Source organism: Malus domestica, chromosome 05 (assembly GCF_042453785.1).
Source record: "Malus domestica chromosome 05, GDT2T_hap1".
Lineage (NCBI taxonomy): Eukaryota > Viridiplantae > Streptophyta > Magnoliopsida > Rosales > Rosaceae > Malus > Malus domestica.
In genome coordinates, this window is record NC_091665.1 from 23,037,262 (window position 1) to 23,063,518 (window position 26,257).

The following is a 26,257-nucleotide window of genomic DNA, read 5'->3' on the forward strand; positions in this document are numbered from 1 at the left end:
GTAAAACATCAAACACCATGAAGATAAAGAACAAGGGCAAAGTCTACCCATCTCCCTCCTCCTCCTCCGACAGGTATGTTCTCTCTGTTTTTCAACTCCTCCCAGCGACTATTCTAGCTCTAGCCTCCGTGCTCTTTCTCGATGACTGCAAGGTCCTGGCTTACTTGATCACCTGCTCCATGAAAAACACCCCCGACACTTCTTCTTCAATCCCCGCCGCCCAAGACCCCCAAAAAAAGACTTCCAAGAAATGTCCTAAGAATTCCTCCAGCACCGCGGCCACCCATCAGCCTCCAATGTTCGATTGCGACCACTTTGACTGCTACAGAAGCTAGTGGTTCAAGTGGGACTCTTCCCCCAACCACGAGCTCATCCACCAAGCCATCAAAGCCTTCGAGGACCACTTGGCTAACGGCGAGCGGCCCAAGAGGAACAACGTAAACCCCATCAGATGACCACTTGGCTAACGGTGACTGCGACGGCGATGCCAAGTCGTCTTCGTCGTCGGGTTGTTCCGCCTGCATATACAGCATAAAAATGGGGACCATAAAGACTGGGTATGAGAATCGGAAATCCGAGAGCTCCGTGACGGATGTTTCCAGTTCGAATGTTCCGTACAAATTCTCAGGCATGAAGAGGAATATCCTGCCCAATTCCTGCATCCAAACAGGTCCAAAACGTTTCGATTTCCACTTCCACAAAGGCGTATACGGAGGAAACAAAGGGATAGGTTGGAGTTAGGTTTACAGTTGAGCAGGTTAACAGAAAATCTCCACAAATTGAAGCCTGGCTTGGCTACTGTAGTTGGTCAAACCAAACCAAACCCCAACGATGTATAGGCCTCGATCACAGCCCTTACAGGTTGGTACTAACAAAGTTAAAGGTTCTCATCGGTGTTGGCGTCGGCTTACAAGCCCGAAGAAGCCAGGGTCCCGCCTGCTCTTCCCCTCCCCACTTCTCCCATCACCAAGCTTAAGATTGCACTGTGCCAATTGTCGGTGACGCCGAATAAGAAGAGGAATATTGCCATTTTACGGCTGGAGTACACCAGCTACTGTTCAGACGCAGTGGAAAGAAAAAGCAACAAAAAGAGAGCACATGGAGTTTGGAGCAGTTGGAGACGGGACCCAAGGTGGTGAAGGGGACCTTGCTGACAGAAAAATCAGAGAAGATAGCACATGGGTCATGCATTTTCTTACCCATCATGTGGAGGCAAAACAGCCTTGAAAAGAAGGAAAGTCTTGCTAACAGAAAAATCAGAGAAGAAGCGAGGAGAGCACATGGGAAACAAAAACAAAAGCAACAAAAGTGCAAAGGAAAGGCAAAGCAATCAAGTGAGTTGCAGGAAACAAAAGCAAAAGCAAGGAATAAACATCCATACTGCAAAAGCAAGGAATAAACATCCCACCAGAATGATGTGATTTACTTTTTTGACAGATGTATGATGTAATTTATTTTTCTTATCTCTCAGAGACATCTATATAAACCCCATCAGAAGGTAATAATACCCAAAAAAAAAAACAACAAAGCCCAAAATAAATGGGCTGGCATGTTGTGGAGGACGAAGGCCTATGAGCCCAAAATAGCACCAACCAGGTGATTAAAAGTACGCCCAGTACTCCAAAATTATTCGGCAACCTGCCACTATTACCACCAACCAGGTGATGAAATGTACAACCCGTACTCTAATATCATTTGGCAACTAGCCATTCATACCACCAACCAAGTGATGAAATGTACAACCCGTACTCTCCCTCATGCCACTAACCAGGTGATTAAAAGTACCCCCAGTACTCCAAATTATATATGAGCATTACTCATGTCATTCATACATAAACATTCATGAGCATCACTCATGACAATCATACATAAACATTCATGACCATCATTCATGTCAACATTCATGAGCATCACTCATGTTAACATTCATGAGCATCACTCATGACAACATCCATGAGCATCACTCATGTCAATCAACATAAACATTCATGAACATCACTTATGTCAATCAGCTTCAAAAGCTTCATTTACAGAGTTCTAGCTTCAAAAGTTTCATTTACAGAGCTCTATCTTCAAAAGCTTCATTTACAAAAGCTCTAGCTTCAAAAGCTTCATTTACAAAGCTCTAGCTTCAAAGCTTCACCTGCAAAGCTTCACCTACAAAGCTTCAGTGCAGGGTATACAAATACCGCCTCCGAACAACCGTCACTTCGGCCCATACATGGATTCAATTTAAAGTCTCCAGCCAACAAACTCGATTGACCGAAGACTTGGGGAACTACATTATGTACCATATATTGGGCCTCAACTGGGCCTAATGAAAAATACTTGGGGGATTTAGCCCATTATTTATGTATTAAAGAGTGAGCCCTTATTCTATAAAAGGGATCCCTTCACTTTCATTAGAGAGCACCCATTATTCATGTACTGAGGAGCGAGCCCTTATTTTATAAAAGGGACTCCCTCACCTTCATTAGAGAGCAACGCCGCCAACTGAGCAACCGCCTCATCGCGAGCATCACTCCTAACCCATTATTCATGTATTGAGGAGCGATCCCTTATTCTATAAAAATGACTCCCTCACCATCATTAGATAGCATCAACTCTAGCCCATCATTCATGTATTGAGGAGCGAGCCCTTATTCTATAAAAGGGACTCCCTCACCTTCAACGCCACAAGCCGAGCCAACCAAGGCAACATAAGCCACAAGCCGAGCAGCCTCACAACATGTGCTACTTCTAGTTGAGCATCATTTCAGATTAAGCATCGCCTCATATCGAATATCAGTTCAAGACAACATCTAGTTACTTCGGCCCACAAATGGACTGAATTTCAAGTCTCCGGCCAAAAGACTCTCTTGACTGAAGACTTGGGGGACTACTGTTTATATCATATTTAGGGCCTCGTATTTAGATCTCGTACGAATAGTCGGGGGACTTAAATGTAATTATGTGATAAGGGAAGGGGCAAATATGTAATAAGTGATGAGTCCTTATTCTATAAAATGACCCATCACCCTCACAATTAGGAGATGCCATTTCTTAAGGCTCCTTCATCCTCTCAAAGCTCTCACATTACAGAGCTCCCTCACTCCCCTCACCTCTTGGATAAATATATAATCAGTGTGGATATAGCCCAAATCTTGGGGTGAACCACGATACATCTTGTGTTATTTACATTTTCTGCAGATTCACGGTCAGATTTACGTTGTTCCAAGACCTCCAGTTTTGTGCATCAACATATATATTTCCAGGAGATCGATGGTCTATAACTAGAACATCCATATTGTTGAAATGTTGCACCAACAGCTTAATTATGTATTGCCTCTGTTTCTTTAGCACAACAACATCACATGGTTTTGTTTTCTTTTATTCGGTCCATGCAGGCTGCTCTTGAATTTAGTTAGGAACGTGCTTGCAGCAGCCTCACATTTTCTTCAATTTGATACTTCAGCAATGGAACATGTGGGGGCAGCATTAGAGGTTAAGGGCAAATGTATTTGTTTATTTTTAGGGGCCCTTAATAGAGGTAACTCTTTTTTTTTTTTTTTTTTTTTTGAATAAACGATGTTATCTATACTAAAAGGGTGGTGGGTGGCGGGTGGCAGAGTAGGCTAAGCCTCACAATGGGCTAGCAATAATGTTGTTCAAATTCACTTGTGGTGAAAAATTAAACATAAGACATCTCACTTACAAATGAAGATGAATATCACTAGACCGTAGTACTAATTGGCTCAATAGAGGTAACTCTTGAATCCACACTGCATTCGATGAATAATACTTGTATTCTCTTTTGGAGATGAGCTCATTCTTCCACTTGCAAATAACGTATTTTCACTTTAGAAATTTCATAATCGGAATCGTTCATTGTCTTAATCTTCATTTGAAGATCATTCCTACAAAAAAATCAGTCGAATTGGAGATCATTTAGTCATTCAGATATATCAAATAAATCAACAGTGTAAGTATCAAATAATATATTAGCAATGACCCATTCATTTATTTGATACGGTGTAAGGAATGCCAGCATTATTCTAATCAAGTTTTTGCAAAGTCTTCAACTAATGGTACATTGTTTATCTTGGGTTGGATTTGGTACAATCGTAATCACATTACTTCTCTAAGAGGTTCAGTCATAACGCTTAATGAGAGAGTGAGGCAGAGACTATAGAGCTTTGTATCACAAAACAAAACCCTGGCTAAAAGGTACCGTGTGGTTGCTATGGCCTTTTAGGCCTTGTGTCAACAGAAGTAACTTGTTGACTTCAGCTGTTATAAGTGGGTTTGGCTTAATGGGTTCAGCTAAAACCCGAAACTATTTCGAAGCCCATTTGACATTTAACCTCCATGATAATTGATTAAATATTTTAATTAATTTTTTAATCTAATAATTTCTAATTGAAACTGGTTTCTTATCTTTCAGTTTCAATTACAATTACATATCAAAACTGACTTGCGTACTAATTTAACATCATTGTTTTCACAGTCTAGTGATATTTGATTCACTTGTAAGTGAGAGGTATTAGATTCAATTTTGCCAAAAGCGAATTTAAACCACATTATTGCTATCTCAATGTGAGTATACTCAATCCTCTTCCGCTCAGTATAGATAATATCGTTTGTTAAAAAAAAAAACAAAAATCATTTGTCAAAAATCAAAATATTTTTTTTTGAGTTTAAAGTCACCTAAATCAGTTTTCTTGTCTTTCTATTACAATTGTATATCAAACAAAGTAGAGAGAGAGAGAGAGAGAGAGAGAGAGAGAGAGAGAGAGAGAGAGAGAGAGAGAGGGATAACTCTATACTGTTATATATAAACAAAGTTGACACTGTCATAAGCGTACATTTCAACTTCCGTGATGGTATTGAACACTCAAGTACAACTCTGTACCGCTGTTTTCCCTCACTTTTTATTGTCTTAAAGCATACATTTATGAAGGTGTCATCACCAATTTCCAACTCCAAGGTACCACAAAGACACTGGAATGCTAACCTGTGTAAGTTACACCTCTCTCCCTTTGCAACCTGATGTTCTTTGCGCTCCATTACTCCTCGGCTGTCACTTTACTCACTCTAAAAACTCCCGTTACTCTTCTACAAACTCTATGCAAGAAAGAAGCTTCCAAATCCTGTGTCCCAAGTTCTAAGGAATTTATAAGATTGTACTGTATAGAGCATCAGCCGAGGTTAGGAAAACTGGATTAGATGCTTCTAAAATGTCTACTTAAGTTATGCTTCCTTCACTCCAAGGACAGATTGCCAGTTCGAATGTCCCGCTGCTGGTGTGTGATTCCCTTCCCCAGCCGTAACTGCGAGGAGCCAAATTCTCCTGGTTTTCCAGTGAAAGAAGCAAGCTTTGGTTGAAACCATCTTTTCATGGCTAACCCACTGATTTTAATTTTTCCATGTGATTCATTTCCTTGGTACGGTAACCCAAGCCTTCTTAATAATGCTGCAACTGACTGACCAATCCTGTCAAGCAAAGATGTCTTCACATTAATAATATAAACAATATACACTTCTCTGAGAATCCATGAATTTTGGGCGAGTTCAGATGATGTGCATGCAGTTTTAGTACAGATGTTACCCCAAAACACGTTACCTATAAATCGACCTATGGAATCATTCACTTGGACCTGAAACCTGGTTTAATTGACTGTTTAACATAAAGCTTGACCTTTGAGAAGGATTAGTGAAGTCTATCTGTGAGCATGTCTCGAAAATGGAAATCCGAATAAATGTTATATAGCATTAGGTAGCTGATAATTTGGTATTCAACATGATTGAAGACTTCCGTACTTGTGTAGCAGATTTTGATACATGTAGGTTTAGTTGTTGTGCTTATTTATTTTTCTATTTTGAAAAGCCTAGAGAGTAGTCATTACTCATTAGTCATGTATTCGATGATTTGATCTTCAAAACAAATAGCTACAAATTATGTATATGTGTTGTCATCTTAAAGGCACTTTTTCTTATCTTGGTTACTAGCGCGCACTTATCAGTGTGGCTTAAATTCAACTTACTAGACTTACATGCTGTCAGACTAATAAAATAGAAGTTGCATAAAGGCTCATTTGATTGCATACTATAACTGTTTGAGTAATAATTTTCACCTTCCGGCAATGTTGATTGTCTTCCCTTTGGTAGACACAATTTGTGTCTTCTCTACAGGCAGTAAAATGGTCATGTTGGGTAACTTTGCACCTGCAAGATATACCACAGTAAGGGAGCAATTAAGATTTCGGCTTCATACAAAAGAAAGGCTCACCTTTTTATCTTAAATTTCCGTTCTCTGAAATCTTAATTTTCACAAATTCTTTCAATTCAATGTTCTGGCACTGAACTGACTTGAAAGTCAAAAGTCAATTATCCTTTCTTTTTTTTCCTCGAACAAGCAGAAAGATATGTAGTTTCTATTACCAGCAGCAAGTCGATGTCTGAGACCTCTCAAAACGGTCAAGATGTAAACCTGCCAAGTTTGAAACATGATTTCATGAGTAATTCATCTATCACTTGTCCTTTTTTCGGGAGGTCTGGTTCTCTCTCTCTTTCATCTCACTGACATAATCGTCAGATAGCTATGTTTATGCTACTAAAGACAAGCTATCAAATTCAGAAATCTTAAAGGAAAATGAAAATATGGATTCCTAGAAAAGCCAAAGACTAAAAAGAGAATCCAGAAAAGATGTAAAGAAATGCCTGTTTACTGAGTGAAAGGTCAACCCTTAACATAACTTTCTCTGAGGAGTCTTCAGAAATATCACAAAACATAAACTGTTACCTTCGCAGTTAAGAGAAAGTTGCATGGAAACTAATGGGAGAACTCACCTCCGCAGTATGCATTTGCAACTTCCTTGCGTCAATAACAACAGGACTTGCTTTGAAGGATACACATGGAACAATTCCAAGTGAAGCAGCTTCCTTCAAGTACGGAACATTATGAAAAGTTTTACATTTAGTTTTGCAATAACTCGAGTTCAAGAAAAGCACTGAAAATTTTAGCTTCCAACTGACCTCCAGTAATGAGAATGCACGAGGGTCATATTCACCAAACCCATCTATCAATGAACAAAGGTTTGAAGGTCTTGATGTGTCGGCAGATACACCAAGATTCTCTATAAGCCTATTCTTGAATGATACATCGTAAGGGAGCTGCAAGCATCCCAAGACTTGTGATATAACTTCAATGGTGGGAACATTACCAGCTACTATAGTTTTGCGGTAGACCATTAAGGCCAAAGATGCCCTATAGAAACAATGCAATATATAGAAACTGGTCAGACAACTGATTTTAGCCTATAAACATAAATTATGATTTTTTATTTGGTACGTAGAACTTTTAGGACAAACACAGAGATACTAGTTCTTATTCTCCTTCCCCCCTTTTCTGCTTAGGGATCACAAACCTCTTTATAAAGGTATACCATTACATACGAGTATAGAAGTGACAGTCAGAAGATCAGTAATATAGCTTTTGCCGTTATGTTCATGCATACCAAACAACTGGAGAACACTTTCCAAATACATTATTTTACTTTTCTAATCTCCAACAACCAAAAGTCTTACGACCATCACATAAGTCAGTGTCAAATACCATTCACTATCAACTTGAGGCCGATCAACCGACAAAGCAGGTTCACCAAGTGTACATGCCTTCTCAGATCTCCGTAAGCACATGCCTTCAAAGAGATGAAAGGTTATATAAAGGTGTAAAAGACAATACACATGCAACGTAAATTAGAAATTAAACAAATGAATGTTTGAACAACAAACAGTGCAACTGTCCAATTCATCATTCCTTAAAGATCAAAGAATAGCGCAGAATCAAAGCAATTGGAAAAGGAGATGCATATCCTATCTATAATTCATGTATCTCCACTACCTAACAATGCTATAATTAATCGTAATTATATCTGTGCATATATTTTATCTCAGTAATGATTATGGATTATAATTTTCAAGTTGTACTTTTTCTTTTTCTTCTCTTTGCATCTAAATGAACATCGAGATCATCTCATTTTGAACTTTCTTACAAAGAGAAACTTGTTATGGGAAAAACATTGAAGTAAACCAGTTCACAATACCGACATAAGTCAAGCCTCAGTAAGAGGATTACATACTTTTACCAGATCACTAACACAACAAGAAAGGCTCAACCCAACACCCTCTCATAACTAATATTAGCTTAAATTGGTATCTATGCACATCAAATAGGGAAAATAATACAACCTAAATATAGTAGAGATTAACTTTAAAGATGGCTAGGATTAGAAATGAATTTGAGACATCACAATAGTAGGAATTCAAGCTGGTGATTTGTTGGCAAGACTAGGCATCTCGTTAACAAAACAAACATAAGTTTGGTAAAGCGTTAAAAGTTCTATTGAAGGTTATAATAGATGACTTTTTTGGCATCTTCTTTCAAAGTTATTCCCTTATTACAATGGAGTATCAGTTTGCAAATCAATGTGGGGAAAATGAATTTATATTCATTCAGAAGCCAAACCCAAAAGGACAAAGAATTCAGTAACTACTGTATAAAACTCACCAATAATGCATCTACACATGACAAGGTTTGGAGCAACACCATCCTTTTCGGCTTGAGAAAGGAGCATTTGTCCAGATCCTAGGTCATCCTTTCTACAAACAGGGTGCACAGAAACACAGGTGCACATTTGCATTTCCATTAGAAATGACATACAAACCAGTAATTATCATAAGCACTACATCAACTCCAGAAGACTCACTTTTCACTTGCCACTATAAGTATGGAGTATGTTATGCTGTTTGGACGCAATCCTAATCCCTTCATTTGTGATAGAACTTCCATAGCCTTCTGTAGTTGATCCCCGTCACCTGAAGTGTGAATATTGGCATCTCATTTAAGTTTGCCAGCGCACAGAGACGTATTCTACATAAATGCCTCAGAAAATGCGGCAATTAAGGATTCCACAAAACAGAAGGAAACGTTATCCTACCTATTCCCACATTATTTTGGAAAGACAATACGGAAACATGTAGAGACTTACACAAGGCAGTGATTAAAGCATTGACTGTTGAAACAGATTGCTCAATTTTGGTGGCCTTGAGATACTCATAGAGGTCCAGTGCTTTCTGCCAGTTTTTAGCCTGAAACAAAAATTGCAAATGTGTTATAATTATAATTAAAGAATGTTTAGCTGCATTAAAAAAGGTCTACATGAAATGGAAATAAGTATGGAAGTTAATCCCAAGATTTTTTCTCCTCGTCACCTGATTGCACAATTACTCTCCTTGTATGGTTTACCTAGACATCTAAAGCCACTTCAGCACCATGCAAAAGTGACATTTCAAACAGTATGTTACAATTGTACTGGGTTGAAAAACAACAAAGAAATTGTTAGAAGCTACTATAGATTTAATGACAAATACTCGGACACAAAATACTAAGGGATTTTTTTTTTTTTTTTTTTTTTGTTTTTTGAGAAGAAACGACAACACTTTATTAAAAAATAACATGAATTACAAAATAGTGGATAAGAAATCCACCAACTAGCAAAACTAGCTAAGACCTCTCAAGAAGATCTATTTACAAGTAACATAACCTCAACCAAAATCATTTTACGGCGGCTAACATATCCCACACTATATGAGAAAAAAGAATAATTCTTGAACTCATTTGAAACTGATGCCCAGTATCTTACTCTACCCCATAGTTATGCTACCCCAACTCCTTTATAATCCTCAAAAACTCTTCGCTCCAACCAGATGTTCCAAAAAACTGCCAACACCAAACTGCCCCACAAAGCTTTAGCTTTCCTCCCCTTTCCTAAAGCCTTAAACTTGGTGCTTAGAAGCTTGAAACAACCCTTTGGAATGACCCAACTAGCTCTAACTTCCTGAAACAATTTCCACTACAACTGTATTGAGTAAGAACAATGGAGAAAAACATGATTAACACTCTCCTCCTCAGATTTACACAAGCTGAACCAATGGGGAGAAATACAAATAAAAGGCCTTCGCCTTTGAACTTGGTATGGAAGGTATGAAAACACAATATACATATAAATATTAATTTATTCAATACAAAATGAAAAACATAGCACAAAATTCAGTCTGGTTTTCTTGATTTTGGGATTTTATTAAATAGTTTTGAATTTCTATTCATTTTCAGTTTGCATGTTTGGACCATACTAACTTGCCTATGAACAAATTAGGCCTAACTATTTAAAATAAATAAAAAAATTAATTTAACACAGAAATGCCTATGTAAGACATACATTGCTACAGGCTCCCATCAATGAGCTGTAAGATACAGTTCCAACTTGTATTCCCCGATTTCTAGCTTCGTGTAGGATACCAAAGGCAGCATCTAGCTTTCCAGCATGCCCAGCAACATCTATTAGTGCACTGAGAAACATCTGCATGAAGGCCAAAAGCTTATTGAAGAATTGTATCGGAAAAGTAAATCTCGTTGACTGAATAAAAAGATCACAGAACACATTAGAATCTGTTTCCTTCCTCCTAAACACAATCAAGGATAGACTGAAAGAGAACACAGCTGTAACTTTCCCTCCTAAAGACCCATGTGATTTCCTACCTCTCTAAACCAATAAAAAAAGTTCTCCTTAACATGCTCAGAATAATTGCTTGAAATGGAATTCATCTGTATTTTCCACTTCTTCTACAGACCATTTTGATTCCATATCTTATGTAGACCAAATAAATTTAGTGACAACTAGATTCTGAAACAAGTCGACCAGTGTTGAGACAATTTCAACTAAAATTTATTGCTCAAGTAAACATGACATGGGAAAGATCTAATGCTGAAAAAAAAAATACCTCATCAGGGACCACGCCTTTACTAGTCATGTCACTATACACATTGCAAGCAAATTCCCAATCACCTGTCTGGCTGCAAGAATTAACAGCTATGGTGTAAACCTCAGAGGAGCCCCTTATCTTATATTTATGGACCAACTTATATACTTCTCGTGCCCGATCAACCTACAAGAATGAAGCAATCTAAATTGATTAAACATAAAAGAAATAACATGGAAGTAGAAACACTGCACGCACCATAAATTTCAAGAAGTTGACCCTGCAATTTTTGTAAGAAAATGATAAACCTTACCTGACCAGCATTTGCGCATGCCTTTATTAGAGCACCGACGGTAGTGTGATCAGGTTCTATAGGTTGTGTTTCTGCCAGCATTTCTCCTAAAACGTCAAAGGCACGATCAACTGCTCCTGATTGACCACATGCAGTAATAAGCGCATTGAATACAACTCGGTCTGGCTTCACCTTCTACTGCATGTAACATTTTATCAGCATGAAAACTTTATGCAGGAAGAAACAAGAAACTATACCCTTTCACAGAAATCAAGAGGTTGATAGAGTAATATTAGTAACAAGAGATTGAGATTGTAAAGTGTCTCAGGGTACCTTAGACCTCATTATCCCATAAGCACCAAATGCCTTGGCCACTTCCCCAGCTCTGCCACAACCATCAATCAGTGCCCCATATGTGTGAACGTTTGGCTCTACTCCAGCATTAACCATCTCATGGAAGACCTAGGGAGAGATAAAAAAAACACGTAATTGAAATACCACGGGAAACTCAAAGCAAGACACCTATGCAGAGGTTCTGTTCAAGACGTATCGTAAAAAGAAGACAACAATTTACCAACTGGGCATTCATTAATTACAAAAGTCATAAATGGAAAACATAGTGAAAATATCAATACTTAGTTTAAGTGAAATCAAATTTAAAGCTTCAGGAACAAATAAAAGCTGATACTAGAATTCCAATTGAGGCATAGATGAGAAAACTTCAGTTAGAGATTCAAACAATCTAAAAATACAAACAGAATGGAAGATATCATACATCAAACATCGTGTACACTTTTCCACTTTTACCGCATGTTGATATCAGAGTGGTGTAAAGTTTGCAGTCGGGCTTCAGTCCAGCCTCCCGAGCAAGTCTCACAACTTGGAAAGCTCCTGAAACCACAACAAAGATATCATGAACTGACTTTACGCTAAACGATTAATAGCTCTGATATAGTGTATAAAAAAATTTACCCTCTGAATCTTGAGAACTTGCACAGACAGTCATGAGCATATTGTATGTACTCAATGTTGGATTGGGAATCAGTTCAATGAAACGAAAAGCTTCATCAACAGCCTTTTTCGATTTGCAGTTTTCAAAAAACCTTGCATGATAAACCTGATGCAAGAAAACTCAATAAAATATAGAAAATTAACAGACAAGAACGAATCATTAACTGATTACATCCTTACCTTATTCATATCCAACAAACCCCTTCTTTGCAAATCTTCAAGCAACTTTAGAGAGTCGGCTAACCTAAAAAGCCCGTATTATTCAACGATCAGCTTTTAGATAAGATATATGGAAAACAAACCAACTTATATGGACAATCAAGAATTTATGTCAAAATAATTCTATTTGGGATCTGAGAATTCATATCTAGGGATTTCAGTAAGTTAATATCTAAAGTTCATAAGGATGTTTAAAATGCAAAGAACTGTGTTATTGAGGGGTATAACCGAAAAATTACGAAAATTCACATTGGTTATATTTAGTCATTTAAATTCAACTTTTTGTCATTTCAATTCAACGTTTAGTCATTTCAAATACATTACACTCAGTAATTTTATTGTTGTTCAACCAACGTAAAGTTACTGTAAAAATCCAAAACCATTCTTACAAATTCGTAAGTTGAAATTGAGCTTGTGAAATATAACATGTACCTCCCATCCTTAAGCAAACGATGGTAGGCACCTAATTGCTCTGATAGAATATCTCTGTCATTTGTAAGAACACCATTTGGGTGAGGAATCTGGGTAGCCGAATTTCTTATTTCTCTGTCGCTTGCATATCCACTGCCATTTCCCAAGTCCTTTCTGCTGTGAACTCCTTTATAACTAGCACTATCTATCTTTCCTTCCATAGACTCTGAACAAATACCCTTTTTATAAAGTCAGTAAAATGGGAAAAAAACTCAAATTTCTAAGACTTCCGCAAATTAATCCAAAAAATTTACTTGTTCAAATTACCATATAGATATCAAAATATGGTCTTTTTCTTCTGGCAATGGCATTACCTGTAGTGTGATCAGAAACTTGTGGCAGTAAACCGGCCCCTGTCACGGTGCTGTTTCGTAAAAACGAAGATAATTTTTTACCATTCATGCTTTCTTCTGATTTTGTCTCAGACTTGTTTCCCTCATAAAACATGTGAAGCTCTTCCCTCACTGATTCTCTATGAAGCAAAGGAAATCCAGTAGCTTCACCCACTTCACTGACTTTATCCACTTCATCTTCTTCATCGCCTTCATCGGTTTCCTCATCACTCACAGAATCAGGCTCCAAAGCCACGCCGAAATTAGATTCACCTACTAATTTGGAGAACTCCTCAGAAATTGGGTCGTAATCAACACATTCAGACCGTTCCTGTTGCTGCAGCTGTGCCAATTCTGCAGAGAAACGAAGCGGTTCAAACACCGCGGTTGATTCGAACACCAAAGGAGAAAGCGACTCCTGCCCTGAATTGTGAAATTGCAGCACCGGCGTCGGCGCCGGCGTCTCAATTTCTTCAACTTTGCCGCTCAAACCATCAAAACCAAGAATCTTATTCTCTTCAATCGGAGCTTTACCATTAACCTCCCTAATCTCTCTGCCCCCAACATCAAAATTCTTCCGGGGCTTGACGGAGCGATTGAAGTAGACGACGGAGGCAGCAGAGAAGGTGACGACGGCGACCACGACGAGGAGGGAATGCGAATCCAGAGAAGCTCTGATGAGAAACTTGGAGGGAGGAGAGCGGTGACCTCCGTCCAAACTCCTGCGTTCTCTGTGGGAGCGGATACCGCCGGCGAACGGGCGGAGGCTCTGGCCGCAGCCGAGAAAGTCTCTACGAATCGATCGGCGATGGGAAGAGGAAGAAGAAGAGAGAGGAGTGCATGAGATTAGGGTTAGGGTTTGAGGCTTCGCGGAGAAGCTCATCTCCTAGAGAGACAGAGGAGAGAGAGAGAGAGAAGAAGAAGAAGAAGAGCGAGGAAGAAGATATCAGAAATGGTGAGTGAGGAGAGCACTGAGAGAGAAACCAACCAACTGCCTTTGCTTTTAATTTAATCCGTTATTTTTGTTGCTCATCCATTTGCTGCTGACGTGGCAAAATTCCTGGTTCCGGTTTGGCTTTTATTATTCTGCATTCTGTTGGATATGAATTGTTTTTGGTTTGCGGGCTGTCGTCACCTGCCGTCCTCGCCGCCGATGCGTTGAATTCTTTTTTTTGGACTGCGGCCCAAGATAAAGCAATTCTTTTGTAGGCCCAAAAATATCCAGTCCGATATCAATTTTTGTAGCCATCTTTTTTTTTTTTTTTTAGGAGAGAGGTGAAATTAATTTAAAGAGATACTTCGGTAACGTTCAAGGCTTCGAGAGTCATAAAAAAGAGCGTTTTTAGCTTGGGGAAGAATATACCCATCCCAAATATAAAGATTATTACATTTATGCTAGATGGAAGTAATGGTATCTGTTGTAAAGTTTGATTTCCTATAAACGTGGTTCCACTCAAACGATTCGAACGAGGAAACGAGCTATTTTATATCATCAACAATGGTTCTAATTCTCCAATGCACCACAAACTTTTCAGAGACGGCATCAATGACGAAGTTCTGCTAAATTCAGAGCATCTTGAAAAGCCAGTGTTTCTGCCATGGTAATAATATTAGGTCCAAGATGACGAGAACCAGCAAAGGCAGGCTATCCCTGATGATTTATAATGATAAAACCATTGCAGCTGAATTTCACTCCAACGAACCATCAAAATTGAGATTGTAGAAACCTTCTGCAGTATAACCAGTCCTTAATGCTTGTAATTGAGGGTGAATGAGACAAATTAATAAATAATTTCCGAACTTCCTGAGCTTGGGTACAATAAACAAAACGGTGCAACTGGTCTTCCTTTGCATTCTTACATAAGGGGCAAAGAGTTTGACCATTAGGGTGATAACAGTATATAAAGCAAGCTTAACAGCTTGTGATCGTGTGGTTGTAATAGTGACAAGTGTAGTCATCTTGTAATCATTGTGATAGCTTAGAAAGTAAGCAACCTAGTTAGATATATACTCTACATAACTATCATTGTAATGATGTGAAAAAATTAGTGAAGTATCAAATACATTCTCTGTACAAAATTCTCTCTCTCTCTTCGAATACTGATTTCTTCTTCTGCAAGAATACATCATTTCTATACCTGTTGGTATCTTTACATGGTATCATTCGCCGGAACAGCTTCGTGCTTGACGGTTTCTTGATCTTGGTTCTTCTGCTTCCGCTCTGTTTCTTCCATTTCTTGATTTTTAGGGTTCTCATTTCCCTATTCTTCTCTGGTTCTCGATGCTTGCGATATTGCACACCAGGTGTTTGATCTTTTGTCTTAGTGACATTTTCTTCGAGTTCTTGATTCCTATTCGATTATGGTGACTGCTACACAATTGCAGATTCTTCAATCGCCTATTACCTCTCTAGTCTCATCAGTTTCATCTTCTGTTTCTGTGAAACTTGATGATTCCAATTACCTCACATGGCATTTTCAGATGGAGCTTCTTCTCGAAGGTCATGGCATTATGGGGTTTGTAGATGGTACAAATCCTTGTCCTTCGAATCTGAGTGATTCAACTGAGTCTTCCAGTGATTTGCATAACAGTGATGCTTTCAAGATTTGGAAAATGCATGATCGGGCTCTCATGCAACTCATCACTGCCACATTGTCTCCTTCTGCGATTTCGTGTGCTATCGGTAGCACGAGTGCTCGGGACTTATGGGTGCGTCTTAAAGAACAATTTTCAATTGTTACTCGGACTACCATTTTTCAGATGAAATCTGAGTTGCAGAATATCAAGAAAGGTACAGATTCCATTTCCTTATATCTTCAACGAATTAAAGAAGCTCGTGATTACTTGGCTGCTGCTGGGGTTCTGTTTGCTGATGATGATATTGTGATTTTAACTCTTAATGGTATGTCTTCTGAATACAATACATTGCGGTCCATTATTAGAGGTCGGGAGAATGTTATTTCTATGAAGGATATTCGCTCCCAATTGCTTGCTGAAGAAGCAATGCTTGCTAATGTTCCTATTACTCCTTTCCTGTCTGCAATGGTAGCTAGCAATTTGTCTGCTTCATCTAAGTCTTCTCAATTTGAGGCCAATTCACCTCATGATAATTACTCCAACACTGGTATTTCTTCAAATGGTGGTTCGTATGGGTTTCAGGGAAGCTTTTATCAGTACAATGGGTCTGGTTCCAAGCCTACTTACAACAGGAACAAGGGTAAAGGCAAGTATCACTACAATTCCCGGTTTGGTAATGCCAAGTCTGGTTCTTTTCATAACAATGCCCCTGGTATTCTTTGTTCCTCTCCACCAAAGGCACAAGGGTTTTTCCAGTCTTCTTGTCAAATTTGTGGAAAATTTGGACATCTCGATGTTACTTGCCGGTTTCGAAATAATGAGAATTCTATTACAGAGGGTTGCCAAATCTGTGGCAAAAAGAATCACAGTGCCCCTTTCTGTCATTTTCGAAATGCCAACCTCCAACCTCAGCAAGTGTCAGCTATGCATGTTGCTGCTCCATCCTCTGTTCCGAGTGCTAATTCTCAACAGATTTGGCTTACAGATTCTGGGGCTACATCTCACATGACTGCTGACCTTAATCAGTTGTCATTGGCCTCTCCATTTCCTTCCAATGAGACAATTCAAACTGCTAGTGGTGGTGCAGGTTTATCAATCTCCCACATTGGTTCCTCAACTTTACATACCCCTTTCAAACCACTGCATCTTAATTCAGTCCTATATGTTCCTCAACTCACTCAGAATTTGTTATCTGTGCATAAATTGTGTCTAGATAATAACTGCTGGTTAATATATGATGCTTTCTGTTTTTGGATCCAGGACAAAGCCACAGGGAGACTACTCTTCAAGGGACATTGCAGTAATGGATTATATCCTATTTCCCTACCAGTTTCTTATCGTTCTTCTTTACCCAAAGTACAAGCTACTTTCCTTGGACAACATGTGTCTTCGAGTCTATGGCATAGTAGATTAGGCCATCCTTCCAATTCTATAGTCTCTGCCATATTACGCAAATGCAATGTATCTGATATATCTGATAAGAAGTCTGTGATGTGTCACTCTTGTCTAGAAGGGAAATTCTGTAAATTGCCATTTGTTGATTCTGTCTCTAAGTCCCTGCATCCTTTTGATACTGTTCATAGTAGTGTATGGGGTCCTTCCCCTTGTAATTCTGTAGAGGGCTTTAGATACTATGTGACATTCATTGATGAATACACTAGACATTGTTGGATATTTCCTCTCATCAATAAAAGTGATGCTTGTTCAACTTTCATTGCCTTTTACAATTTTGTGTTAAATCACTTTGCTATTTCTTTTAAAACCTTACAAAGTGATGGGGGAGGTGAATATATTAGCAAGTCATTTCAACAATTTCTTGTGACCAAGGGTATTAAACACCAACTTTCATGTCCATACACCCCTGAACAAAATGGTCTAGCTGAAAGGAAGCATAGACATATTGTTGACACAGCTATCATCCTTTTGCAAACTGCTTCATTGCCCCCAAAATTCTGGTCTTTTGCATGCCAAGCTGTTGTCTACCTTATTAACAGAATGCCAACACCTGTTTTACACAACAAATCTCCTTTTGAGTTATTGTTTAAAGATGTTCCAGCTATCAATCATCTTCGGGTTTTTGGATGTTCTTGTTTCCCACTATTAAAACCTTACAATTCCACCAAGTTGCAACCTAAAACAACAAAATGTGTCTTTTTAGGTTATGTTTCCAGATACAAAGGCTACTTATGTTATGAAGTGAGACACCAAAAACTGTACATATCTAGGCATGTTATTTTTTATGAGAGTGAATTTCCTTATGTCATGTTGTCTTCCCAAAACTTAACTTCATCATCTTTTACTCCTCTTTTGTCACCTTCTATTTCCCTGCCTTCTGTCACACATGAGAATCAGGTTGTCTCTATATCATCTACATCTCCCTTACCTACACCTGAGTCCATTCCTACCCCAACACATGCTGAATCCATTACTGCACCGTCCATACAGTCTGTGCTTCCTTATTCCCCTGTGGCTGCAGTACTGTCCTCTGGATCTAATCCTCATGATAACACTGAGCTGTCTTCAAAGTTTCAACCTGAGAGTTTTCAAGTGGTTTCTTCTCTTCCACCTATGAATACACATGCCATGCAGACAAGATCCAAAAATGGCATCTTCAAGCCTAAAGCTTTTTTCTCTACAATTGGAGCTGACAATTCAATTGATTTCACTCAGGTGGAACCCTCAACATACAAGTCTGCCCTTTCATCTTCAGTATGGTGTGCAGCTATGACAGAAGAGCTCTCAGCTTTGCATTCTCAAGGCACTTGGTCCTTAATTCCTCTTCCTCCAAACAAGAATTTGGTCGGGTGTAAGTGGGTCTTCAAGATTAAAAGAGATGCAGATGGGAACATTTCTAGATATAAGGCACGCCTTGTTGCCAAAGGCTTCAATCAAGAAGAGGGTCTTGACTATGGGGAGACCTTTAGTCCAGTTGTTAAACCTACAACTGTGAGGTTAGTTTTGGCTTTAGTTGCACAATTTGGTTGGTCTTTACGGCAACTCGATGTGAAGAATGCTTTTCTTCATGGCATTTTACAAGAAGAGGTCTATATGTCTCAACCTCCAGGTTTTGTCAACTCTCAACTGTCCTCTCATGTTTGTAAGTTACATAAGTCTCTATATGGCTTGAAACAAGCCCCAAGGGCTTGGAATGAGAGGTTTACCAACTTTCTGCCTTCTCTGGGTTTTCTTACAACATATTCAGACTCTTCATTATTTGTGAAACATGTTGACAACTCTGTGGTCATTCTCTTGTTATATGTGGATGATATAATCATCACAGGCAGTGCTACTGCAGCTATTCCTGATGTTATCCAGGCTTTAGCTCAAGAATTTGATATTAAAGATTTGGGACCTCTTCATTACTTCTTAGGCATCCAAATTACTTATCATTCCACTGGATTATTTCTTTCCCAGTCTAAGTATATTACAGATTTGCTTCAGAAGACTGATATGAGTCTTTCAAAACCGTGTAATACCCATTGTCTACCGTATACCAGGTTACTTAAAGATGATGGGACACCCTTTAATAATCCAGCATTGTATCGCAGTGTGGTGGGTGCTTTGCAATATCTTACATTTACGAGACCCGACATTGCTTTCTCCGTGCATCAAGTATGTCAGTTTATGCATTGTCCCATGGAGTCTCATTTTCTTGCTGTGAAGAGAATCCTCAGATATCTGAAAGGCACAATGGATTATGGTGTTCAATTAAGCAAATGAGATTTATGTTTACATGCCTTCAGTGATGCTGACTGGGCTGGGGATCCTAATGACCGCCGGTCAACTACAGGTTTGGTGGTTTATTTGGGGTCTAGTCCCATTTCTTGGTCATCCAAGAAAAAAAATACAGTTTCTAAGTCCTCAACTGAAGCTGAGTACCGCGCCCTTTCATCCACCACTGCAGAGATTGACTGGATCAAGCAACTTTTGCAGTTTCTTCGGATTGATGTTTCCTGTCCAGTCACTCTATTCTGTGACAATCTGTCTGCTATAGCCTTGGCTTATAATCCAGTTATGCACCAAAGGACAAAGCACATTGAAGTCGATATTCATTTTGTTCGAGAAAGGGTTGCCAATAAGCTGCTTCAACTTCAGTTTGTTTCTTCCAATGAACAATTTGCCAATATTCTCACCAAGGGATTGTCTACTCCATTGTTTCAGACACATTGTTCCAATCTCAGGTTGAGTAAACCTTCTCCTGTGATTGAAGGGGGATGATAACAGTATATAAAGCAAGCTTAACAGCTTGTGATCGTGTGGTTGTAATAGTGACAAGTGTAGTCATCTTGTAATCATTGTGATAGCTTAGAAAGTAAGCAATCTAGTTAGATATATACTCTACATAACTATCATTGTAATGATGTGAAAAAATTAGTGAAGTATCAAATACATTCTCTGTATAAAATTCTCTCTCTCTCTCTTCAAATACTGATTTCTTCTTTTGCAAGAATACATCCCTTCTATACCTGTTGGTATCTTTACATAGGGTTGTGTTTACCTAATCTTTTGTTTGTAGAAAGTCTATTTCTTATAACTAACCAAGCAGAAAATTTAACTTTTTGTGGTATATTAAGTTTTCATACTTTGTGTAGCAAGTCTTTGAAAGGTGCACTGTGATCCTTATCAATTTGATTTAACAGACAAACATCCATTTGGAGAAGGTCTTTAAATAAACTCATCCTACTTATTCTGTAGCGGGATCGGGATAGCTAATAAACTCATCCTCCTCATCCTCCTTAGCCATTTTTTACTAACCTTTTCTTGTTATATTGTTGAGGAAAATTATATATTTTTTTGTTGTGTATTGGTTATATTGATAGAAATGTGCTCTTATTTTATATGAAGGTTAGTTTATTTTGTCACTTTTTCTCACTATTTACGTGATTTCAAGAATATAGTTTTTATTATTCAATAAAGAAAACAATAAAAATTACGTATGTGTATATAAACCCGTAAGCACATGAGACTGTGAAGATATAATTAATAACTTAATAATTAATTGCAGTATTTGCAAAACGATCGCTACTATCACATGATAGAAGGCACGTTACAAACTTTTTTATAATTAATTGCAGAAACTGCAAAACCGTTATTACTGTCACACGATAGGCGACACATAACTAACTTTATTTAATTAATTGCAAGAACTGTAAAATGATTGCTGTTCTTTAGAGAAACCCTCCACCAAGACAAGGGTTCCAAGCACTGAAAGGCCAAGTAGAAGTGTTTTCATTCAACCCACCACCAGTGCTACTACTAGGCTGATTTGCATGAGTCTGCATCATTTGATCATAAGGCCCAGCAGCAGTATTTAAGGAAGAGCTCCCTATGAAAAAGTTATTATTATTATTAGCGGTCTCGAAAACTTGGGGCAAAAGCATTTTGCCTCTAGTCTCGTTCACTTTGCACCCGAGCTCCTCCATATAAGTTTTTAAAAACTCAAGCCTGTCGATCTCAATCTCTTCTAGTGGGCGCTCCCACCAGTTCTCTGACATACTCTCCTTCATTGTTTGGCTTAAGTTGACCCCGAGCTTTTTTTCGTTGTCGACTAGCACCATCACCTTCGTGAGGTCTTGGCTCAAAACATTCAAACTCACGTTCCGGTAAGCCTCAAGCATCTGTTGCATATCATGACCCATGGTCAGCTGGGCGAGTGAGAGTCTGCCCTCAAACCTATCAATTAACGTCTCAAAGCACGGGTGACCAAAGGAAAAGACTTTCTTGCCCGGTGAGAAGACCATGAGGGCAATCTCTGCACCACACAGGGTGCAGAGCTCACTGGCCTTTTTGAAAAGGCCATTCCTCCTCTTGGAGAATGTGACTTGGAGACTAGCCTCATTCGTAATCTTTGTCATTGGCACTCTTTGGCGACCCCTACTCGTCCTAGCCATGGCTAACACACTCGATTGTTGGGTGTAGTTGGTGGTACTAAGGGAGGTATTTATTGTGTTTTGAGTACATCGAATTTGGGACTGAGGGAGATAGGTGTCTCTAGCCACCTAATAAGTTATTAGTCTTGGTTGTCATTGTTCTTTCTTAATTTGTCTTTAGCATAGATGGTAAATAAATAATTAATTTTTATTGGCTAATTATTGACTCATAGTCATTATGACTCATTACAGTAGGGAATATGATTGGAGTACAACTTTTTTAGAGAGCTCTTAAAGAAAAATTTGATAATTTTAACAAAAAAATTGCTATAAAATAGAGAACATAATTGGAGATGCTACAATGCTTTCTAGCACCCACCAAAATAGGATTATAATTGATATTTATCTTGTATTGATAATGAAGTTATAATAATACGCTATTAAATATAAAAGCTTGTCATTAACAATTATAGCTTGTATCATCATAAATTAAAAATTAAAGTAATATTGTTTAAAAATTTTACCATTAATTTCTCTTAAACAAATCGAAATTTTACACTATAAACACATGGGTTAAGATTCCTGGACCGGCCCTTTTTCTAATGGCTCTTGGGGTGCCCACATTCTTCCAAAATTTGTCTGGGCCTGCAAGTTGAGTAATAGCCTAATCTGATCCAATTGCTTAAAATCTGCAATTTGAGTAGCAGCGTTTCGGCCTGTGGCGCCTTTTCGTGCGACGTGTTTGAAACAAACCGAACAAGACCTATAAATATGAGACGGTTTTTCCTTCCCCTACGAACCTTTCCTTCTGAAACTCACACTCACTTCAGTCTTCAGGGTCTTGATCCTCTTCTTGTTTTCAATTTGGTTAATTTCTTGACGAATTACTTCTTTTACGTCGCTGTAATTTCTTTTTTTTTTCTTTTTTTTTCACACAAATGCAGATACAGAAGGTGCCAATTAATCTGTACATGCGATATCAGAGTCACAATGGTGGAATCTTTGCTTCCAAGGGTATTTGTGTAAGTAATCAAATGAACTCCGTTTAGGTTTGTTCCAACCCATGTGTACGTTCTTAGTTTCCTGGAAATTAATCAATTAGTAATATAAATTTGTTTCTGTTTACTACAGGATGGTGTTTGGTTACGCTTATCCGGCGTATGAGTGCTACAAGACTCTGGAGAACAATAAGCCAGAGATTGAGCAACTTGTATTTTGGTGCCAGTACTGGTATGTATGGATAATCACTTTTCATATTTTGAAATTATTTTGATCATTCATTTTTCTAATTGATATTAGGGTTTCTCTTTCGATATGGGTTTGTTTTGCAGGATACTAGTTGCTATGCTTACTGTATTGGAGAGAATTGGGGATGCCTTATTTGCATGGTAAAGAATTTGCTTACAAAACTCAGCAATATTTCTAGTAATTTTTTGTTACGTACAATGAAACTTTCATACACTTTTATACAGATGAATATCTCATATAATGCGTGTGGGGAATAGTTAAAATGAACGTAGCTAGTAAACCTATGTGTTGACTTGATATACATAATTGATGCTTTTCAGTTTTAAGCCTTTTCGTCTAATAATTATTTACATTGTCACATTAAGTCGAGTCTCATAATTATATATTTTAGTACATACGATATTATCTAAGGTGAAGACCATAACATAACTTTTTTATTATATAATTTTCTAGTTTTTGTGATGTGAATTTAGTGTTCCTTAGGCGTTTAATTTCCCATTATTGACTCACTGTTCTCCATCTTTTTTTTCTTTTTTTTTTAAGGTTACCAATATACTGTGAAGCCAAATTGGCATTGTTTATATATCTCTGGTCTTCTAAAGCGAAAGTAAGCATCATCCTCAATCCACTGAAATTTATCGTAGAATTAATCATGCTTTTTTTATGAGAAACATGTCTTTGATGAGGTCGGGCTACTCTCTATATTGTCAGTCGGTTTTATGATATTGAATGTTTTAATTAACTTTGCAGGGAACGAGTTATCTTTACAATCACTTCTTCCGGAATTTTGTTTCACAACATGAGTTAGAGATTGATAGTAAAATATTAGAGTTAAGGGTTAAGACTGGGGATATTGCAAACTACTGTTGCCAAAAGGCTCTGAGCTATGGCCACAAAGGTGTTTCTGAGATTTTTCAGTATGTGTCTTCCCATTCGGCGTCACAGCCTCGTCGCGACCAGGTTTGTTGATGTTACCCTAGCTAGTGTTGTTTTGTTAGGGTTTTGCTGTAAGAGAAAAAATTTATGTTTAAAGACCACAGATACATGTTTCGTGTACATAATCAACATTCGCAAACAGTGTGGCAAATGAACATTTTTATATACCAAATAATATATATATAATAATGTGAAGGTATATGGAAATTTCATGTAATCTTGTTGTCTCTGCAGAAGCAAGAGGAGTGTACTGAAAGAGTAATTGCTTCCGGCCAGTCTGAAGCTGAAGCAACAGACCAAAGAACACGAGAAAGCAAATTTGAAGATAAACCAACTGAATCAGTGACATCGTCTGGAAATGGAATGCCAATTTCTCCCAACAGAAAACGATGGTTAAGAAAGTTCATGAGATGATGCGTACGTGGGAATTAGGCATTGGAGGATATTCCAGTCTGCATCAGCCTTTACATATATATGATGTGTGTGAAGATAGAAGTGTAGACGTAATATGTACCTAATTGACAGCATCATTTTTTGTATGTATAGGTAATGATATTAATAGACATTATCATTACCAAGGTACATTTTATATAAAGAAATTAATCGGAAACTGCGTATGTCTATAATGTGTATAAACCATAAAAGTTTCAGATTGTGAAAAGCATTTGTAACTTAATAATTACCTTTATCATCGGCAAAGTGATTGTCACTGGCACATAATAGAAGACACGTGACTAGCTTTTATAATGAAGGGAATGTGTAATGTATAAACCATAAAGTGTCAGGATGTGAAAACATTAGTAACTTAATAATATTTCGTCCGCAAAACAATCGTTCCTATTACATGATTAAGGATACGTGAATAATTTTTATAATCAAATACAGCATCTACAAAACGAACGATAGTTGTTGTCACTTGATAGAGGCATGTGAATTTTTATAATATGATCGTATTAACCTCTCCCAGACCCTGCGTAAAGCGGGAGCCTTGTGCACTGGGTACGACCTTTTTTTATCGTATTAATCTTTATGAGGATTCTTCCAATGTATGCTTGCAGTTGTAACCTATAATATGTCTACAATACAGTGGGCTTGAAATCCAGATATTCTTCTTTATAGTTAAAAGTTAAACCATATATGCATGATTAACTGCGTGCGGTTGTCATACTTTTCAATAAAAACTAGTACTTGAATACTCTTTCTTGAAAAAAAAAAAAAAACAAAACAAAACAAAACAAACATGCACACACAAAGGAACTACACCGAATATCATTACACAAAACAGATATCATTAGATATGACATTATACTTAATATTGCAAACTCAAGAATAGTATGGTAAGTTGGTACTAGATAAATTAATTTTCTAATTAAATCAGATGCCAATTCTTATAAACCCAATACATCCAAGCACAATTTTTTAACCCAACTTTCACATACCCTTTTTTATATTTGTTTCTTTATTGGATCCAAACGAAAGTAGATCGGTTAACTTCATTTTACGCCACAAGATCTGGTGGTTATTTGCAAAATGAGTCACTAGATTTTAATTTTTGCATATCACATCACGTGGTTTCTGAATTGCACCAATTTAACTTCTCTGTCAATTTCATTGTCTAATTAGACGTTACGTGTTGATATGGCATAGACTTGCTAATTAGACGATGAAATTGACAGAGGTTAAATTTGTACAATTCAAAAATAAAGTGGTGTAAAATAAAAAATTCAAAACCTCGTGATTCATTTTGAAAATGACCCCTATATCTAACGGTGTAATTGTAAAATGAAGTTAACCCAAAGAGAGATGCTAAGGGGACTCTCTCAAAAGTGGGACTCCCAACCACTTCATGTTTTTGGCATAATTTTGTGTGCCAACATTATAAAACATTGTGCAAAAAACACGAGGTGACAGAGAGTCTATGAAAAATTACTTTAAAAAAATTTCCTTAGCATTTCTCTAATTCAAAATAAATTTCCAAAAGAACAGTAGATGAAAGACATAATATTTCATTAACTTGACTAGCCAATAGGCTTATTTGACATCTGTTCTTCATAATTTGAAAGCAATAAACAAAAATAAGACCTAACAGGACAAAACAAACTAACAGAGAAGACATAACATAACTCTCTCAAAGTGGAACTCTATGATGTCTCATGTTTTTCTGAAATAATATTTTATAATATCGGCATAAGAATTGTGCAAAAAATATGAGATAATGGACAGAGAATCCCACTTTTGAGAGAGTATCCTTAACATTTCTCTTAATCAAAATCATAACTCTATGTTTTATGCCTCCGACTTAATATTTAAAACCATCATAACCTCTTCATGGAAAGCCTCCACCACGATTAGGGTTGCATGCATCGAGATGCCAACCAAGAAAGTTGTTATTTAACCCAGCATTGCTAGTGCTAGCCTGATCTACAGAAGCCTGTATCATATGATCATTGCCATTTAAAAGATCGAATCCAGCATTCTTAACATTAAAGTTAACCAAATCT

At 37.7% G+C, this 26,257-nt stretch overlaps 3 protein-coding genes across 4 annotated transcripts; 1 reads left to right on the forward strand and 2 right to left on the reverse strand.

Moving 5' to 3' along the window:
* Positions 1 to 4,788: 4,788 nt before the first annotated feature.
* On the reverse strand, positions 4,789 to 14,133 carry LOC103430973 (pentatricopeptide repeat-containing protein MRL1, chloroplastic). 2 transcript variants are annotated; one of them, XR_011580531.1, is made up of 18 exons: positions 13,108 to 14,133; positions 12,755 to 12,959; positions 12,284 to 12,347; positions 12,065 to 12,209; positions 11,868 to 11,983; positions 11,426 to 11,554; positions 11,114 to 11,287; positions 10,822 to 10,986; positions 10,260 to 10,400; positions 9,030 to 9,129; positions 8,748 to 8,856; positions 8,549 to 8,640; positions 7,595 to 7,679; positions 7,015 to 7,246; positions 6,829 to 6,921; positions 6,269 to 6,469; positions 6,114 to 6,204; positions 4,789 to 5,472 (listed from the first exon to the last, which is right to left on the reverse strand). XR_011580531.1 is itself a non-coding variant. In XM_008369120.4 (18 exons), exons 1-18 carry the CDS (start codon positions 14,006 to 14,008, stop codon positions 5,241 to 5,243), a joined length of 3,123 nt encoding a protein of 1,040 aa, XP_008367342.3. In that variant the 5' UTR covers positions 14,009 to 14,133; the 3' UTR covers positions 4,789 to 5,240. The 2 variants fall into 2 exon arrangements, 1 of the variants encoding a protein (XP_008367342.3); XM_008369120.4 differs by having other exon boundaries at positions 6,421 to 6,469.
* A 6,737-nt stretch (positions 14,134 to 20,870) lies between these two features.
* Positions 20,871 to 21,593, reverse strand: LOC103424301 (agamous-like MADS-box protein AGL62). The gene has a single exon (XM_008362389.4). The coding sequence runs from the start codon at positions 21,591 to 21,593 to the stop codon at positions 20,871 to 20,873; it is 723 nt and encodes a 240-aa protein (XP_008360611.3).
* Positions 21,594 to 22,386: 793 nt separating this feature from the next.
* On the forward strand, positions 22,387 to 24,359 carry LOC103424302 (putative HVA22-like protein g). The gene is made up of 7 exons (XM_008362390.3): positions 22,387 to 22,410; positions 22,517 to 22,594; positions 22,704 to 22,802; positions 22,904 to 22,960; positions 23,364 to 23,427; positions 23,571 to 23,780; positions 23,991 to 24,359. The coding sequence occupies exons 2-7, from the start codon at positions 22,563 to 22,565 to the stop codon at positions 24,168 to 24,170; spliced, it is 642 nt and encodes a 213-aa protein (XP_008360612.3). The 5' UTR covers positions 22,387 to 22,410; positions 22,517 to 22,562; the 3' UTR covers positions 24,171 to 24,359.
* Positions 24,360 to 26,257: the final 1,898 nt, after the last annotated feature.

What these genes read in the sequence shown, in the direction of transcription:
- LOC103430973 (XM_008369120.4), bottom strand. Translation starts at nt 14,008, where the DNA reads ATGAGCTTCTCCGCGAAGCCTCAAACCCTAACCCTAATCTCATGCACT. An exon ending in CATGTGTAGATGCATTATTG is followed by an intron (nt 7,680 to 8,548) that starts GTGAGTTTTATA and finishes ATCTCTTTGAAG; the next exon opens with GCATGTGCTTACGGAGATCT. An exon ending in ACAATCAACATTGCCGGAAG is followed by an intron (nt 5,473 to 6,113) that starts GTGAAAATTATT and finishes TTTGCTTGACAG; the next exon opens with GATTGGTCAGTCAGTTGCAG.
- LOC103424301 (XM_008362389.4), bottom strand. Translation starts at nt 21,593, where the DNA reads ATGGCTAGGACGAGTAGGGGTCGCCAAAGAGTGCCAATGACAAAGATT.
- LOC103424302 (XM_008362390.3), top strand. Translation starts at nt 22,563, where the DNA reads ATGGTGGAATCTTTGCTTCCAAGGGTATTTGT. An exon ending in TCTGGTCTTCTAAAGCGAAA is followed by an intron (nt 23,428 to 23,570) that starts GTAAGCATCATC and finishes TTAACTTTGCAG; the next exon opens with GGAACGAGTTATCTTTACAA. An exon ending in CACAGCCTCGTCGCGACCAG is followed by an intron (nt 23,781 to 23,990) that starts GTTTGTTGATGT and finishes TTGTCTCTGCAG; the next exon opens with AAGCAAGAGGAGTGTACTGA.